General features: G+C 38.9%; 1 protein-coding gene across 1 annotated transcript in view; it reads right to left on the bottom strand.

Moving 5' to 3' along the window:
- LOC143298660 (glutamate receptor 3-like) overlaps positions 1 to 20,651 on the bottom strand; it is a 148,369-nt gene that overhangs the window by 43,484 nt on the left and 84,234 nt on the right. The window contains exons 9-13 of the mRNA XM_076611544.1: positions 18,782 to 18,901; positions 9,645 to 9,714; positions 6,743 to 6,885; positions 3,424 to 3,585; positions 2,262 to 2,452 (exon numbers count right to left, since the gene is read on the bottom strand). Coding sequence (XP_076467659.1) covers positions 2,262 to 2,452; positions 3,424 to 3,585; positions 6,743 to 6,885; positions 9,645 to 9,714; positions 18,782 to 18,901 — 686 coding nt within the window. The remainder of the gene's footprint in view (positions 1 to 2,261; positions 2,453 to 3,423; positions 3,586 to 6,742; positions 6,886 to 9,644; positions 9,715 to 18,781; positions 18,902 to 20,651) is intronic.

The raw sequence follows: 20,651 nt of genomic DNA on the forward strand, positions 1-20,651 counted from the left end.
TGTATTCATTTATTCTTGTATGTTTTGGTCAGCTTTGCTATGTGTCCCAATGATGTCCTCCAGATGTTTCATCCATTTTGTGTTACTCATTGGTTTGCAACTACTACCAATAGCAGTTTCTGCTTCGTTGAGAGATTTTTAGTGTCTTCCATACACTGTTTGGACTTTTTAAGAAAACTTCGTTCAGGCTTTGAACTAACCTGTTTTTATACATTTTCTTCTTCTGATTTACCAATTTCTTGTATGATTTTAACATGTAAAAATACTTATCGCAATCGTTCTGTGCTGTGGGTTTCTGTTAAGCGTATTTCTTAAAGATTTCAGTTCTCGTGTTTGGATGTAACAAGCCTGATCAAACCATTTTCTGGAGTGCCCTTTGTTACTTGTTTTATTTATTTATTTTTTTACGGAATTCTTTATGATGAAGAGCTAGCTTATATGCTTCCTTCAATGCATCTGTAAACTTTTCAACTATAGTATTTATCCTTTTGTTTGTGGGTGAAATGTCTGAATCACCTTTGATTTCTTGTAACAGTTTGTTGATTGGTCCTCTGTAAGTGTATGATCAAGAGCACTGGCAGATTTTTCATTCAAGAAAAAAGTAGTATAACTTTCTTTTTGGTTGTTGCATTCCTTATTACTGGCAGTGGAAGATGACTTTTGCCTTTTCCTTACTGACAAGTAGGTTGACAATCGTTGTGGACATTAATCGGAAAACTGACTGAGACCTTATACATTCATTTCAGATATGTCTTTTTAAGTTGTTCTGAACATATAAAATAGTCGACAACGCTGCTGCCTTATTGTATGTGGCATGAATATTTTCCTTTTAAATCACTCAGGGTCCTTCCGTTTCGAATAAGCAGATAATTGTTTATGCAGATATCGATTAGTCTGCGACCAAGTTTGTGAACAGTTTGGTCCATTGAACATCTGTCGTTTATCTCTGTGTGTGGGTGTGGGTGTGGGTGTGCGTGTTGTGTGTGAGTGTGGGTGTGTGCACACGCGCGCGCGCCCGCCTGCGTGTGTGTGCGCGTGTGTGAGTGAGAATGCGAATATAGTGAGGACGGAGTCGTGGAGAGAGACAGTATGTTGGATTGTGTGGTTATTTATCTGTCGTTTAATATGAATTAGATTTTCCACCACTATATTAACACCCCCCCCACCCCCACCAAAAAAACAACAACCCAAAACAAAAACAACAACAAACAAACAAACAAACAAACAAACAACAACAACAACAACAACAACAACAACAACAACAACAACAACAACAACAACAACAACAACAACAACAACAACAACTGTGTTTTTATATCTGGAAAGTTTTTAGAGTCTTATGATTTGATTCTATATTTCTGACATTCTTACGGAGGTATGTTTATGCACCCATGTGTATGTTAACAATTACCGCTTTTCTGCCGCCCGCCTCTGTCCCCACTCCGCCACGCCTCACACCCCCTCTCTCCTTCTCCCCGCTCTTCTTTTTTTCTTTCTCCTTTTTAACAAATATCCCAACCACCCAAGTCCCACCCTGATCTCCTTTACTCCTCAACCGCCTTGAATCTGATACCTGCAAAGGGAAAAACATATGGATCCATCTTTACATGACGATATTTTCATATTGATCACGAAAGGAGAGGCTAAAACTCACCAGACTGCTTCGATCTTTTTGTATCAATATAAGTTGTTACAGCAGTTTTTTTCCTTCTTTTTATTTATTTATTTATTATTATTATTATTTATTGTATACCGTTATCTATCTGTTAATTCTCTAATGATTGCTATAGTTCACATTAAATGGGACAAAAATCTCATATGGTCATGTTCAAAATTGGTTCTTTTATTAGTTTGCTTTGTCAAGCAGACTCCGCAGCAATGTAATTACTTTCTTTAAATGGTTCATCAGGTCACATAAGTTCAGGGCATACCTGCAAAGGGCTGTTCACACATGGTTCCATTTTTACATGGCTACATCTTCATATTGATCAACATATCAGTGGCTAACTTTGATCAGACTGCTTCTTTTTCATCAACGTACAAATATTAGTGGACCAAAAGTGATCACCCCATCCCCTTTTCTATGCCCTTTAAAAAGCTTTTCCTTCGAGAGAGAGAGAGAGAGAGAGAGAGAGAGAGACTCATACCATAAACATAAACAGACGGATAACACACACGAGGGCGGGGGCGCGCAAACACACGCACTCTCCCAAGTACACTGTGTTTAGTCATCACACATTCAAAGAAAAAGAAAGTCTTACTTTGGACACGAGTCGCTGCCCTGGAACATGAGAGCCCCCATGGAGAACCAGAAGGAATTGAAGAGAGAGAATTCATTCTCATAACCAGAGTCAGCTTGTGGGTCCTTGTGCCACTCCACAGGGGAGAAACGGCTCACCACGAAGAGCGCCACGCTCACTCCGATGTAGGCGACCGTGATGCACACCCACACCTGCCCGCAAAACGTTACCATCAGGGTGTGGCTAGAGTGGGAATAGCTATGGGGCAATTTTGTATCGATCAGGGTGCACAAAGAAATGAAGCAGCAATGTGGCCTGGTGCATTCTGCCTCAGTGAACATCTAGTACTGTCTGGATGTGAAGAAAATGTTAAAACTGATAAGAAATTGTGCATCCGGAGATATAATAATAATGATGATAATAATAATGATAATAATAATAATAATAGTAAAAGAACAAAAAACACCATTTCCCACGTTCATGCGGTTCATTTGCACTTTGAAACACAGATATGAAATAGAAAAGTAGACTGCCAGTATCCAAAAGAAATATGCTATATTTGCTCAGTCCTGGGATGCACGCACACCCCTATTTATCCTGAACGGATTGTCGCCCATTAACTGGTAATTATACTGCCATGCTGATCCACACGTCTTCCTAATTTTGTACTTAATGCTGATGCGCTGTGACACATACTGTACTTTCGGTGTTTCCACTCTCTCTATATTTTTCCGTCCTCGTAGATTCTGGTCTCCTCTGTCTTTGCCTCTCTCTGTCTCTTTTTCTCTCACCCCTCTCTCACCGTCTTCTATCTTTTTTCACTACTTTCTTTTATTTCCATTTTGTCTTTCATTTCATTTCTCACATAAAAAACAGTGTGTATGGAAAAGATTGAAATCATGCTGTGATGATTGTACACATTGTGCGAATTAAAAATGTTAAAAAAGAAAAAGAGTTTAGATAGTTTGGGACAATAACAACGGTCTCCTAATACTTCCGTCTGCAGGAATCCCAAGTCTCCTAGACCAGAAAGAACCCAAACGGTGTAAAACTTAAAACGATAAGTAGTATTCAAAAAAGGATAAATATACCTACGGATTTTTACGGTTCGACTTGTGATTCAGGCAGTGGTCTGCAGATCTACACTTACGTCGATACAACAATGCACCTTCCTGTTGCTGACCTCAATAGACAGGGGCTCCATAAAAGAGAAGACTCCAGGCTTTTGGTGCTGAGGCTTTTTGATGATAATGGATACACCGATTTCCATGAATGGTTTGGAGAAATCCACGTAGCGTTCCCGCTCAGCAGTGATCGTCAGGCCTGCGATAGCCATGTCCGCTTTCTGCAATGTCAAATCAAAACCATGGCCTTTCTAGTTCGATATATACGACTCAAACCGAGCTTCAAGTGCAGAACTCAAACTCTAGTGACGATGTTTGCACGTCAACCACTGTGCAATTAAAAACAAATAAAAGCCCGCAGACTGGAATCAGATCATATCGGTAACATTAACTTAATGCCTGTCCAAGAAAGCAGCTCAGAACATGTAGGGAATGAGGGTGAAGACAAATATGGTTGTTTACATAGGAGTTATTCAATTTGTGTGATATGAGATATGTAAACCATTCAATAAGCACACCAGAAAACTGGACCAGTATCAGCTCAAGACGCTCCGCAAGGTCAAAGACATCTCTTGTGAGGATCATGTGCCTGAGACAAACAGGAGGTCCTGGAGCTAAGGCACATTTATCGGGTCATGAATGTACTGGAAAGGGCCTGTGCTGATAACTGCAACAGGATATTCTGGGGGCAGCTCAAAAACTACAAGGACACCCCAAACCGTAATGAAAACATGTTGCAATCCAGCGTCAGCTGTAAAACTGGCGCGCGCGCGCGCGCGCGCGTGTGTGTGTGTGTTCTTTTGCTTAATATCTATACACATGTCTGATTTTAGACGAAAATCCGCCATCTCCCCCACCCCACCCATACCTTAAATCATCACTACTTTCCCTGTTCCTCTCTCCTCAATTAGCATAAAAAGGAATATAAACGAAATAAAACAAACTAACTAGTCAACCAGTAGAATTACAACAAAGAGCCAAACGAGCTCCAAATTAAACCCTGAACTATTTCAAACACATGTTGATTTCTAATGGAAGCAGATGGAACTGCATATTTTGTAAATGACATAGGTAAATACGTTTTGAACTGTTCCTTAATATGTTTCTGATTACACACACACACACACACACACACACACACACACACACCTGACAACAGTTGTAAACAAATGTTCCTATCATGCCCACAGATTGTCTTCCGGTATACGTTGACTGGTTTCATTGCAGTTGGAAGATATTTTTGTTGATTTTGTTTTTGGAATCTTCTCTTTGTATAGTTCGCAATTATCTGAGAAATTATATTAATATATTTTGCCATAATCTCTATTCTTTTGGGATGTTAAAACATCTACCTTATTCTTTTGAAAGATAATGGCAGGATATTCTTTCTTTACCCAACTGTGTTTTGTACATGAAAACTCAGGTCTCGGAAGCCATAAATCAAAGCTGCATTTCTCAAGGAGTGAGATTTAAGGCATAACCTATACTTCTCATTTGTCTTGGCCTAACTAAGCGCGTTGGGTTACGCTGCTGTTTAGGCATCTGCTTGGCAGATGTGGTGTAGCGTATATGGATTTGACCGAACGCAGTGACGCCTCCTTGAGCTACTGGTACTGATTTAGTGGATGCCCCCTGGTATGATTTCTGTCCTTTAGAGTGAAAGGTTTTGTGGAGATAATGTCCATGTAAAATCTTATATGCCTCAATCATATCACCCCTTAACCTGCGATATTCCAGGCTTGGGAGTTTCAAACTAGTTAGTCTCTTTTCATAAGATGTACTACCTGTCCCTATAATTTGCTTGGTAAATCTTCTCTGTACATTTTCAATCAAGCCAATATGTTTTCTAAGGTAAGGGGACCATACCACATTGCCACATTCCATGACATAACAGTATATAGACAACATTTGCAAATCTAATACACTTACCTATAGCTAAGATAACGTTTTTGCCTCCTTTGAGCATATTGTAAAAGTTAAAAACCGATTTCGGAGACAAATATTTTTTTAGGCACATACCTTTTTCGTTAGTACTGAGCAAACTTAGGCCATTCCGACATAAAATGGAACTCATCCCCAATCACAGACATGTTACAAGCCTTACATAACCGTAACTCTCGTGGTATGCCATTGCGTCTTCCTATTTTATCTCCAACTTATTACAACATCGAAAATTGACGAAGCTGATGACGTAATTGCCAGGCTTTTGCCTTACGCATTTTTCCTTTAAAAATCACTTTCGAAATTTCGATAGAACAAATATTTAGTACTCGCTTCTAGAGCTTGTCTCAATGAATTCTGAAAATTATCTTTTAATGCCATATTGACATTCTTGCAGAAAGATTCCCTATCTGAGAAGGATTGAGCATCCCAAACACTGTCATACCCTGTTTCTGTCAAAATTTGTCTGATATTACTCATCCATTTTGAAGAATAAATACCATTTTCATATGAATTAGATAGCACCAAGTATATCTTTCCAGAATATTTGGCTGCTTTTGATAACACTAAGCTAGCCCCAAATCGAACCAGTCTCATTTTTACTAACACGCTAATTGGGCAAATACCACTTCTCCACAAATCATTTGAGTCATAGTATTCCTATTCAGTCTGAACACACACACACACACACACACACATGGACAGGAGACGGAGGGAGTGAGAGAGATAGAGAGATAGAGAGCAATATAGATTTAGAAACAGCTAAACAACAATAGCATGCAATAATCACACCAACGAAAAAACAAACAAAAAAACTCCAACAACAAACAAACAACCACCACCAAAAAACCCACAAGCAACACGACCCAGTTGTAGCGGTTGTTTTTCAGTTCCACGGAAAACAACCAGCTAATTCTACTGCTGATACTTCTATTACTACAATTCCCATACTACTACTACTACTGCTGCTGCTGCTGCTTCTACTGTTCCTTATTGTGCGACTACTATTGCTACCATCGCTAGAGAGAGAGAGAGAGAGAGAGAGAGAGAGAGACCCACATCCACTCATATATATATATACATACATATATATATATATATATATATATATATATATATATATACATACAAAACATACATACATACATATGTAAATACCTGCATGTATGTATATATGCATGTATATATATGATATACCTATAAGATACATACAGACAAACGAAAAGTACAGAAAGGCAACAGAAAGAGGCAGGATCTATGGCCATTTACGTGAATACATTTAAAAAAAAAAGAAAAAAAAAGAACTTGGAAAAAAAATCAAAACATCAGCAACAGCATGATCTACACATAGCCAGCCAACCACTGATCACACAGACAGACAAACAGGCGGGAGGAAGACTGGCTGACAGACAAACGGATAGAAAGATAAACACCTACCTTGGCAATAAGTTCTCCAATCATGCCATTCCACGTGTTGTTTGCGGGATTTCTCATGCCATAGCTATTGTCCTCAACCAGTTTAAATCGATACTCGAATCCGACCTCGCTTGCTACTCCTTTTGCCAGGTCGATGGAGTAACCTAAGAAAATCCATCATAGTTCATGGGAAAAAATGAAGCTGTATATGTATGTTTCGACTTCCTGCTTCTTTGATCATTATCAGTATCTCACATGACCAACAGATTGACTGATGTTAGTGTGTATCCGTACTCGTATCGATGATAGTGTGTGTGTGTGTGTGTGTGTGTGTGTGTGTGTGTGTGTGTGCACGCTCGCGCGTGCGTATCTGTATACGTGTTTCTGTGGGTGGGTGCGTGTGTCTGTGTGTGTGTAGGGATCACCTCCCCTGCACTGTCAGATCTGTCTCAGCGGAACGGTGTCTGCTTGCCCAGTTATCCCTTATCCTCTGGATGTGGACTGTCGTACACTTGTGATGTCTCACCATCATGCATCTGTTATCTGGGATAGCCTCCGTTTTCTGCATCATGATCTCCGTGTCTGAGATGGATGCAGCGGTGGCCCAGACATTGTCCATGTACGTCTGACAAGGTGTGAATAGGGCGTCAAATGAATCCAACGGATTCAGGGACGCAGGGCGTGGATGAAGGTGACTACTGACCAGGGTCATCTTTGCACGATGCCTCGGTGCCTGGTGTCCGGGGGTCAGGCCGCCTCTGGCCTGGACTTGGAAGGTGGAGTTGGAGTACACGTCAGCAGTGATGTCAATGGCGTGCCTGGGATAACCAGCTCTTACCGTCCCATCCAGCATCACATGGTGATTCACACTGCCACAGGCATCTTTGATGTCCAAAAACGTGATGAAGAACAAGGCTGATGTGTATTTGAAATCATCAGTGGCAGATTTCAGGCAGAAGACATGCTCATGCATACTGTTCCTGGGAAGGGATCCTCTTTGCCTGTCGGACAGTCTTTTGGTGGTTACAGTCCACGGCAGAACCCTGCCCTGCAGCAACTTCATGTCGATCTTATAGAAAGATGTCAACAGGGAGATGGGACGCCAGTCACATGACTGATCGGGGTTGCCTCTCTTCTTTGGCAGCAGTGTGATGGTTGCATGCTTCCAGTCTGCAGGTACTCCTCAGTTTTGCTAGCAGATGTTGAAGATGGCTGTCAGGGCTTCGACGATTTGGGGCTGTCTTCTTTTCGGAAGGCCCAAACCGTCGTAAACAGGTGCCGTGTTACTTTTCAGTGATTTCGAGACATAGGAAATTACTTCTGTTGTGAGTGACTGTAGATTCATATCTAACTGTGGGGGTGAGGGATTAATATCTACTGCCAAACTGCAAGCAGTCGACGCAGCAGAGGAATTCAAATCGACGCTGGACAAGATATATTCAGCTCCATTCCCAGTCAACAAGAAGCTGGAGGCCATCAATGTGATGGCAGCAATTATCTACTTTGTTCTACTTGAGCAAGCTTCATTTCACAGAAAGCTCCTCAAGCGGCTAGAATACATCACTGTCAGCTTTGTGAGGGAGCAACTGAACTTTAACTCTTCGTCAACACGGGCACAGATCTTCAACCCAAGACGTGATGGGGGACATGGCCTTCATAAAAAAAAAATATATATATCAAGAATGGATACTTATTTTCAAGACATGACTTTCAAGTTTGTAAGTGTCCATGCCTTACAGAAGCAGTCGACATCACGATTAGCAAATTCGGTCAGAAACTGTTTAACATCAATGACAATTCACGAAGAAAACCCCACCAAATTCTTCAACATTATGATTAAAGACCAAATCCTGAGCATTAATTTCAGTAAAATAATTTAGCTTAAATATACACTGCAATCATATGTCAAGAATGGATTTTTTTCAAGACATGACAATTCATAATAATGCGACTGTAGGTATTACACATCTGGGAGCTTAACTTTCTTGAATAAAAACGGCGAAAAAGTCATCGATAAGTTTTGCAACGCTGAACCTTGCAGGCTACAGGGTCAGAAAGATGATGCAGATAATCTAATCGCTTTTGTGGTTTGCGTGTAATAAGTCATCTCCCTCATTGTTATGTCAGCATGATTTACTACAACCTTTTTTTTTTCTTTTTTTTAAAATGCTGCCATGTGAAGAAAGTAACACTGCCAGAGACAGAAGGTAAATAACGTCACCCACGTCATGTGTTGCTGCATCCATGCCATGTGCTTATGTCATGTGTTGATGATCCACGTCATGTGCTGATGTCATGTGTTGAAATGTCAACATCATGTGTTGATGACCCACGTCATGTGTTGATGATCCACGTCATATGTTGATATCATGTGTTGATGATCCACGTCATGTGTTGAAATGCCGGCATCATGCGTTGATGCCATGTGTTGACCCACGCCATGTGCGGATGCACCCACGTCATGTGTGGATGCACCCACGTCATGTGTTGATGTAAGTGTTGATGCACCCATGCCATATGTTGAAATATCATGTCATGTGTTGATGTGCCAACGTCTAGTGTTGAAATACCCACGTCATGTGTTGATGTACCCACGTCATGTGTTGATGCACAAACGTCATGCTATGATGTACCCAGGTCATGTGATGATGTACCCAGGTCATGTGATGATGTACCAACGTTATGCGTTGATACACCGTCATGTGTTGACGCACCCACGTGAGGTGGTGCTTGTGTTAATGCACCCACGTCATGTATTGATGTCATGTGTTGATGCACCCACGCCATATGTTGATGTCATGGGTTGATGCACCCACGTCATGTGTTAATTCACCACGTCATGTGTTGATGTACCCACGTCATGTATTGATGTACTAACGTCATGTGTTGATGTACTGGTTTTGGTCAGCACTGTCAAACGTACCTTCAAATCTGTCATTGCCGATCGGGGGTTGTCCCTCTTTGAATGCCTTGTACATGAGGAACGGTTCCGACTGCAGACACAGAATGTTATTTCATTCCTATTGGTTTTGCAAAGACAGGTAAAATGGGCAAGCACATATTAAAGTGTTTCTTTGTATTTGAGGGGGTATACATAGCTGTGCTGTGCTGTGGTGTGCTTTGCTGTGTTTTGCTGTGCTGTGCTCTCTCTGAGTGTGTGTGTGTGTGTGTGTGTGGGGGGGGGGGGGGGGGGGGGGGGGGGGCGGGGAGGAGAGGGGGCTATGGAGGTAGTAGTAGTGGTGTGATGTTGCTGTTGGTGGTGATCATATTATAACAGAATTATGCGAATATGGATGCATAAACCCTCAAATGCCAACACTGCAAAACTAACAAACCTAGACTTTCTCTCTGTCTCAAACCATCTCCACACCAACCCATCGTCAAGGCCACATCCTTGACTGGGTTATTATTATTCTCTTCTGCCCAGCCCCAGTTACAGGAAGCTAAAAGAAATAGAAAGGCTGACGATTGAAGACTAAAAATTATGATTGCCAATGGTTGAAGACTAACTTGCAATTGCCAGTGGAAGACTAACTTACACGTACACAAACAAATTTTCCAAACTGCAAATAAACTTGTAAATAGAGTTGTAAATAATGCAAAATCATGGTTCTTCAATGCAAAGATACGTGCCTGTACCACATCTAAGCAACTATTTGATATTACAAACAGTTTACCAGGTAAGGCAAAGACTTCTCTTTTACCATTATCTGTTTGCCCATCAGAACATCCCCAGGCTCTTGCTGACTTTTTCGTATCCAAGATCAAAGATATTCCTGTAGCCAAGTGCCCGAGGGGTGTATTATAGAAGGGTATGGTACAAAAGAACTAATGATTTGCTGAACTGAAGGATAGACAAGAATCCCCGCGCACAGACCAGGAACATATAGAGGCCAGTCACAAAAGGGTTTTTCTATTGTTTTATTTACAATAGTTATAAGAAGATATAAGAGATGAGAAGAAATAAAACAAGGATACGGAGAAGAGGAAAACAGTACCTGGAATGGCACAAACATGTCATTGAACACAACATGTCAGCACAAGTGAATAGTAAAAAAAACATGTACATGGTAAGACTATAACTCGGTTTGGGATAAGCAACAACATATGATAAGATAATGCATACGTGTGAAGACCAAACACTGACATCAAATGACATTTCTAATACATTTAAATAGTGTAGATAAAGTGGTTAAAGGTAAGCTGATTTAGTGAAAGTACACTGACAGTATAGATTAGATAAAGCTTATACTGTGTCAAAGTTACTCAAATGAATCAATTATCATGTAGCACTATACTGGAGTAAGCTGTAGGGTATCTGATAACTAAATTATAATTAACAGACTGTGATACATACCACTTGGTTTTAACCAATAACTGATATTAATCCAACACTATCTTGTAATCACGGCAGAATACTGCACACATCTTATCATACTGAGCACACTGTAATTGTTAAACACTGTAGCAGTACAACTGATATCAGCATGTAAAATAATGCATGAATAATAAACAAGATAATAGAATCTGTGGCTTTGATAAAATACTGAAAAACTGAGAGAACAGATAGTAATCAGCACACACAACACACAAAGGTTGGAAGTGTCATGGCTTAACCATTAAGTGGTGAATAACTTACACAAGTAATCCAGTTGCACCAGAGTCAAATATCAGCATGGCTAAGCTTGTACTCAACATTTAAATCTCCTCACTGGGATACGGAACCTAACCTTCATCAGTGACAGCAAATGAGAGAGAATACGTCATATGCATTCACTAGAACATTATAGAACAAACTATCAGTGTCCTTAGACGTCATTGACTGTGACGTTAAGAAGAACCAAATGGAACACTGCTCCAAGCAAATGACAACACAGTGATTTTCTAAATCAATCATAGCCCAGCTGTGACTACATGTCAAAGCAATAACTGAACAAAGCAATATCAACATACTCATATGAACACAAGTACTGTGTTGAAGAATACAATTTACAAATCATCAGCACATTCTAAATGGTGTACTTACAGTGATACGTAGCAAGACGTCAGCCTCTGGGACAATGCACACACACACTGTTTGCGAAACAGCAAGAGAGAAAGAGAGCAGGCACCAGCCAGACTGGCCAGGTGAAAAGTGACTGCTGACCACCCACTCCATCTCTTTATGCAAGTTAAGTGGACTGCAAAGACAACTGAGTGTGCTGTGAAGCAGATCAGCTCAAATGCTCCTAAATTTGCTTACCAGTGTGTTAGTTACAAGGTGTTCAGTGATAGATTTCTAAATGATTCCCTAACTGATTTACGTCGGATAGGTCTCAAAAGAAAGAGCTCAACACCTACACTCTAATGAGTATAAAATGAGGTGTAGATTATTTAAGATGAATTTAAAATTTAATTTAAGTCACCTGAAAAGGGTAAGTTTTAGTGAACTCATCGCGGAAAATTACAAACTGCGTTAAATCAGTTTAATGTAGGCAAACATAAATGGAATAGATTTAAAGATGGAATTGTGACGATTCTGCCAGTATATAATACTTGCAGTTTACTGATCCAACAAAAGAGATATTAATTAAATACGCTGTGTCAGAAACACAAATGTCAGCTCATCCAATCACGCACAGCGACGCTGGTTATGGAGAGGTGTGTGGCGAAACAAATAACTTTAGCTTAGCGTCAGTTGAAATCTTTATACTGATGAACGATTAACTGAAATCAAGTATGCTAGCAACTGATTTAAGTGTGTGTCTAAGCACAAAAAAAAATAATATTGCAGTGAACCTTACAGAGACTTGATATAATAGATGTTTAGAGAATAGGTTTAGAATGGGCTTTGCATTCAAACCGGGAATGGCGATTCGTTGTGAAAAAAGCGTCTGTTATAGCTCATGTGTGAAACAGTTTTTGAAGCCTGAGCTAAGTGCGTGGCTACATCCGTACTAAACTCGATTCTGATTCTGTGTCCCCTCATGCTGTTGCGCACTACAAGTTTTCTGGATCTCCCCTCACTACCTTCCAACCTGTGTCTGAAACAACTGTACATGACCGGATCAAAAATACTGCAGTAAAAACTCGTGAACTTTACCCCCTGCCTCCATCCCTTCTTTCTGAATGCCTTGACATTCTACTTCCCTATTTCACTTCCATCATTAATAACTCCCCACTGTCTGGCACCTTTCCATCAGTGTATAAATATTCAGTTGTCAAACTGCTTCTGACAAAAGCCATCTCTTGATCGACAAAATCTGAAAAACTATAGACCAGTTTCCAGTCTGTCTTTTCTGTCCAAAATAACCGAAAAGATTGTTCTCCTGCAACTCTCTGAACACCTCAATAAAAACAACCTGTTCTATTCCTTGCAATCAGTTTATCGTGCTGTCACAGCACTGAAACTGCTTTATCAAAAATTGACAATGACCTTCTTACAGCCCTGAACAAAAATGATATTTCTCAATTTAGAGAAGCGACATTATACAAGTAAGAATATGGCTAAGCTCACAAGGTTGATAATGTGTCAATTTTAGAAAGTTTCTTCCAGAGTTTGCAGAGCCTATGCTAAACGTTTGTATGGAACAAGAAAAAAGATAAAATTAGTAGAAAAACTGTGCACAAAAGTATAAGAAACGGAGGGCTTTGACTGCCAGATTTAAAAACTTTCGTTGTGGCGTTAAAGTTAGCCTGGATCAGAAAAAAGAAAATCGCACAACAAACCACAAATGGAAACTAATCGCATTACATAAGTTTCTTCAGCTTAAAAATATTGAAAAAGATGGGCCTGAAATTGTCTTGACATTCCCGACATCAAATAGTTTCTGGACAGGTTTTTTTCAGCTTTCAAAACTCACTTCTACAAAATATGTTGTAAAGGCTCATCAGAACATTCTGAACGAGTATTCTACAATAAACGAATTCAATTAGGGCAAAGGATTATTGGTTCTAGAAAGTATGTAGATAAAGACGTGTATTTCATCGCACACTTTTTAAAAGAAAATGGTCAATTCATGCTATATGAATTGTTTAAGCAGACGTATCGTGTGTACATCGATTTTGTTACTTTTTGTGGCAATAGACCTACAATATCAGAAAACATACGAAAGACTAAGATTGAAGTAAAAATAATAAATGCATTAGTTCATCACTGGGTTTTAATACTTTAATGTCTATTGTTAAAGGATCCAGACCGTCCTATGACTCCCTCATCGATAATGATATCGCACCAAAATGTTGTGCAAAATGGGATGAAAAACGTGATGTTGTAAACTTCTGGAAGAATTTTCTATATCTACATAAACTTCCTGATGCAAATATGAAATGGTTTCAAATGAGGATTATTCATAGGTGTATTGGGACAAATGTAATTTTGAAAGAAATGGGATTATTAGATAGTAACATGTGTAATGTTTTGTGATGCTGTCAAAGATAGCATTGACCATATGTTTTGGTTTTGTCCAGTAACTCAGAAGTTCTGGCAAGACTTTAGTGCAGTGGTGAATGAAAGGTGTAAAAATGGTTTCAACACGCAGTTGACGAAAAGCCTTGTTATTAGGGAGGTAGTGCACACGCTTTCGTCAGGAACATTTCGTCGGGACTCCCCGGTTATTTAGTTTACAAGTTAATTTTCGTTGTATAATTCCACCAGTTATTTGCTTTATTCATCTATGTTTACTTTGAGCGTGCTTCTTGTCACATCTGCCATTCAAGTATTCGAACTGAACTATTTAAAACTGATTCAACACAGAGCCTCATCTGGTTTCGACTTTGGAGAGACTTGACGCACCGAATATCAGTTTGAATCATCATTTAAAAAAAAAGAAAAAAAAAGAAAAAAAAAAGTTTGAAGCATCATTTCATCCACAGCACACATACTTTTTCTTGTCTTTGTGAAATTGAGGGAAGGGGAAATTGTTCTTTTGGACAACTGTCGACGGGATCAATTATATATATCCCGTTTCAAGGAAAGGTGCTTCCAGCTGATTACGTGGTATGCTTTCTGTCATTTGTTTATGGCAGATCTCAATCGGAGGAATCTTAAAAAAAAGAAGAAAAAACAACAACAACAACAAAAAAAAAAAAAACGTTTTGAAGTTATAAACTTACCGCGTTTCTTTCTTTTAAAGTGCTATATAAGTCTTGAGTTCGAAAGACAATTTTGACGACAAAGTTTTTGCTGTTTGGTTCAGTCTGTGCAAATAAAATGATGTGATCGAACTCTGCCGAAAAGTTGTCCGCAGAAAGTCAGTGCACACCCAGAAAAAATGAGGTACGTTGGTGGGCTGCCCATGACGTCATATTACCTTTTTTGGTCGCTCTGCAAGCGACAAAATGTTCCCGACGAAAACGTGTGCACTAGCTCCCTATTCTTGGACTTGATCGGAACATTCGCACATATGCCACTTTTTACTTTATCATTTTTACTTTACATTAGCAAAACAGTATTTGTAACAGTGTAAAATGAACAAAAATAATCCTATTTTAAGTGTATTCCCAACATAGCACGAATAAATTTAAGATACTCTGATTTTCAGAACACTTGGACACCACATAAGCCTATGTTCTTTGAGTAACTTTTTTCTTCCCGTCCGCTTTTTACCTCCCCATATTTTGAATTTATTTACTAAAAAAAATGTGAAAACGAAATGTGCCTATCATTAACATGTTACAAAATGTCCCCAAGACCTGACATTATAAGTCCCATTGGAAACAGTGTATTGTAATTTTGCAGTCTGTATGTCATTATAGAGTAATTGAGTTCCACTCGTATGTGAATGCATTGATTATCCAATATTCTTTCCCCACTCTTCCCAGGCATGTATGTATTCGTACCCCCTTTTATATCATCCTTATATGTTGCTGTTTTTCTTTTTGAATATCAGAAAACAGGCAGTTGAATGTTGTTGCTTAGTATGTCATCATATTGAATAAAACAAGTTGAAAAGATAGATTTGTCTTCTTTCTCTTCTTGATCTGTCAACAGCCTTTGATACCATTGATCACGACATTTTGATAAACCGAGGTGTGTCTGGCACGGCTCTCTCGTGGTTCAGCTCTTACCTCTCCAACCGGAACCAGACTGTTATTGTGAACCGTCTCTCTCAAGATCCGCTCCCTTAGAATTTTGTGTTCCCCAATGAGCTCTCCTTGGACCAGTTATTTTTCTACTTTATTTACAACCTGTTTCAGAAATTGTATCCCATCATTTTCTTTCACATCACAGTTTTTTTGGATGATAATCAAATTCGTAAGTCTGGTTCAATCTCTCATCTTTCTGAGCTTATCACCTCTACTCAACAATGTATAGCTGACATAAACTGGTGGATGACAAGCAACAAACTAAAATTGAATGACGAGAAAATTTTTTTTTTCTTGCTCCTAAACATTTACTAAATTCTATATTGCTCCCCGAAGCTGCTCAGTTAAATGGGCGCAATGTTCCAACCTCAAAAAATGTTCGCAACCTTGGTATTTACTTAGACCAGACTGTATCTTTTGAACGGCAGATTTCATCGATTTGTCAGATATGTTACGTAGAATGAGCTCTGTTCGGCACTTTTTGTCTCAGGATGCAACAAAAACCCTTGTCTGTTCCCTGATCATATCTAGGCTTGACTACTGTAATTCTTTGCTCGCTGGATGCCCAAACTACTTGTTATCCAGACTTCAGAGAATCCAAAACCATGCTACACGGCTCTTCTTCCAAATATCCTAGATATGCTCATGTCACTCCTCTCCTTTATTCCCTCCACTGGCTACCTGTTGAAAAAAGATTAGATTACAAACTCTCTCTCCTATGCTACAAATTTATGATTGGTATGTCTCCTTCTGCATTACTACTCTCCATCTCGTCTCTTAAAAATTCCCTCTTACAGAACCAGATCATATGGAAAACGCACTTTCTCTTTCCAGGCTTCTTCCGCATGGAACTCACTCACGTTTCCTGTCCATCATGCTGTTTCTTGCCCTTCTTTCAAATCCTCTTTGAAAACTTATTTCAACCATTCAAATCACTAAATAATTCCTTGTCTTCATATTTATGTTTCAGTCAAGCTAATTTTTTTCCTTTTATCATTTTTACTATATTTCAAACGTACACATGTTTATATGCCTTGAACGGCCAAGGTGTGTGTGTGTGTGTGTGTGTGTGTGTGTGTGTGTGTGTGTGTGTGTGTGTGTGTGTGTGTGCGTGCGTGCGTGCGTGTGTGTATGTGTGTGTGTGTGTGTGTGTACGCGCGCGCGCACGCGCCCGTGTGTGTGTGTGTGTATGTGTGTGTGTGTGTGTGTGTGTGTGTGTGTGTGTGTGTGTGCATCTTGTGTGGAGTGGGTGTAGGCTTGTGAGTCGGAGTTGGAGCGGGAGGATTTGTGCGTGCGGATGTATTCGTGTGATTTTAGTATGCATACATCATTGTATTTTTCATTGTAAACGCCCAGGGCTTGGGCGTGCCAAATGTCTTTTTATTATTATTATTATTATTGCAGTAATGTGAAAAAAACATACTTTATCAAAGGAAGCATAAATACGTAGACATGACCAAATCATGCCGTCGCATATGGGTGTGAGAGAGAGGGGAGAGAGAGACTGAGGAAAAGAGACACAGAGAGAGGGAGAGAGAGACGTGGACAGGCGAGTTGACAAGGGAGAGTTTCACATGCAACCATATAAAACAGTAGCGTCAACAAGGTAAGCAAAACATCAAAAATTGTTGCATGAGGTAGGATTGGTAATTACTCGAATGTTGTTGGGCAGTGGTGTTTAAATTAGTCTTGGACTGAGTTCCACTGGCTTTAAACAGATGCTTGGGGTATTGACTTTTGTGTTTTTCGTGTTGGATTAATGGGAATGTTTTTTACAGTTGGTGGTGCATTCCTTGTTGTAATCTTATGCATTGTGATTCCTTTGTTATACTCAAACCTACGGATCAGTGGGAGAATAATCTAGACACGAAGTCTCCTGAAGGAGTGCCAGCTTCAGCCCCCGTTGATGAAAATTCAGTAAAAGCTTCACGGTGTTCGCATTGGCGGAGTCTCCAAGTGTTGATGCGTAATCTGTTGATACTGGATTTATGCTTGAGAAATAATTTCTGTGAGTGGAGGTCAAAGAAATGCTTGATTTCAAACAGTTGACAGATTTCCGTCAGTCTTTTTTCTTTCTTTTTTTTTTACACAGGTAATTTGTGCGCGGATCCCAGGTGAGATCAAGATCTGTCACCTGTTCAGCAGGTTCACTTTTCAGTTGGATGGTTTGAAATCGATCGAAAGTGTTTTGCCTCTTTTGTCTGGTTGTGATAAACATACATTTTGTTTGTCGTGTGTGAAGAGACATGTGATCAAGTTCGGTCCATTTAATGAGATCATAAATAATAGTTTTTTTGCAAGAATGTCAAAATGATTTGCGTGGATTGTATCACTCGGAAGAGTTTGGACAGGGGCTTTAATTGAAGATATGGTCATTTATGTAAGGGCCTTAAAAATATCCCCGAAGAATGTTATGATCAAGTGCTGTTAATGTGGAGAAGGGAGTGCTCATTATCACGCATTGTTGCCTGATTGTGAGATATGATTTAAGCAAACTAAGAGTACTGGTTGGCAGACTGTATGGTTCAAGTTTTCTAATTAGGGAGTTATGGTCTATCACATCAATTCTAGAGGGGGTGTATGGTATTCACTTAGTATGTTTGTCTGTCTATCTGTCACTGACCTTGATAAATTTCGCAAAATCTTCGGCTCAAATACTACTTTCGGCATCTACATGGTTAGGCAGTTTGGAAACGATTCGTTGATGAATGCAGACTTAAAGCTAATGTAACAGTTGCTAAGCAACGAAAGCTAGTAATGATAAAAAAATAATGAAAACTAACTTAAAAAAAATTATCTATAGTCGATTAACGTTGAGTTGTTTAACATGTAATGACGTGTAACGGAAGAGTTGTTTAGTTGTTTATCTGCAGATGGTGTTCAGTTCGGAGAGGGAGAGGTTAGACTCAAGCTCTGCGATGAAAATATCAACAAAACAAATCATTGCTGTCAACATCGTCAAATCACCACTTCACCAAAAGCATGGATACTTACAATGATAGAAGTTATTATCTTGGTGCTGTTCAGGCCGCCCCCTTTCCTTCGGCGACCTCCTCCTCCCTCATCACTATCGTGCACGCTGATGAAGGCACTCTTCGTTGACCACGTGCCTACCTGATTGACAGTATTTAACATTCACATTACTATATTCACTTTGTCACTTTCATTATTATTATTATAATTTCTATCATCATCACATTCATTGACAGTGTAACATTATTCATTTTGTTACTTTCATTGACAGGAAGTAGAAAGAATCCAAAAATAGAATATATGCAGCATTTATATGTTAAGTGGAATCCAGAAAAAAATTAAGATTATGGGAATATGGTTTACGACTGATGTTAAAGAATGTGAAAAGATTAATTACTGATATGCAGAGAAATTATCTGAAATGAAAGCCTTATACAAAATATGGACGAAGAGAAATATTATACCTTTTGGACGCGTCTCTGTATTGAAATCTATAATCTTATCAAAATGAATTCATATATGGATTTTACTTCCAAACCTTCCAGAAAATGTTATAACTGATTGTCAGAAATGTGTTTCTTTTTTGTATGGAATGGCAAAAGGGACAAAATAAGTAGAATGACAGCAATAAAACATTAAGAAAGGAGGTTTAAACATACCAGATAGAAAAAATATTGAAGCATTAAAACAAATTTGGGTAAGAAAGCCCAGAACATCAAAACAAAATGGAAAAATAGTACAACTGAAATGTTTCCATTTTTCAATGAAATGAAAATATATCACTCTGTCTATGCATTGCGTAACAGTAAAAATAGCTTATTTTGGAAACACTCGTTTACGGCTTATAGGGAATCTTATTCTCAGTGCAGACCTAAATCATATATAGATGTTCTATCAGAACCTGTTTTTTTTACAATGACAAGTTCATGATTGGAAACAATGAGATAAATCATCGACGATGGATTAACAAGGGGACTTATTGTGTATCATATTTTTTTAATGATAATGGAAGATTTCTTACCCAACACGAATTCAGTAGAAAATATGAAATAAATATACATTTTTTGGCTTATAAGGGATGCTTGAGAGCAATCAGTAAGTATATTCAACAGGCAGATTTAATGATCCAACAAGGCAGAGTGCACATGATATACCATGGCCATTAAAAATGATATGTTCTAGACCTAAGAGGTCACGGATATACTATGATGTTTTGACTTCCAATGATACATTCCCTAATTCCTGCCAAAAGTGGTCTGAGAAACTGAGAACAAACATATTGTTGGGAAAATACTTTTAATGAAATCAAAAACTACATTTGTTCCATAAACTACATTTGTTCCATTAATCCTATGTAATATGTGAAGTTGCAGCCGCTTTTTAGTTCCCATGTAGTCTAAAAAGAAATGGTATTAGTAAACAATAATAACAGTGACTTTTGTTTAAAAGTAAAGGATAGCACTGAATAAATTTTCTGGCGATGTGACCACTCAAGACGATTTTGGTTTAACCTAGAAGATTTATCAAAAATAAAATGTACAACTTGTTAAAAATTAAATTTCAATGAAAATATCATAATCTTTGGTTTCCACTCTGATATAATTACGGGCTCAGTTTTTCATTTGTTCATCCTCCTAGGGAAGATGTATATACATAAATGTAAATTAGATAAATGCCTCCCAAACATTCACTCATATTCTCTCAAGATACAAAATAGAAGAATATATTGCTATGGTTGCATGTGCAACATACATCTTCAAGAAGAAATGGTGACACACTTACCTTTATATGAAAGCGTATCTGTTTGTTTTATCCTTTCCATTAAAGGCGAAGCAAATCATAATCCCAAGACTCCAAGAATTATGCATGAGATAATATGCTAATTGCGAAC

Source organism: Babylonia areolata, chromosome 24, assembly GCF_041734735.1.
Source record: "Babylonia areolata isolate BAREFJ2019XMU chromosome 24, ASM4173473v1, whole genome shotgun sequence".
NCBI lineage: Eukaryota > Metazoa > Mollusca > Gastropoda > Neogastropoda > Buccinidae > Babylonia > Babylonia areolata.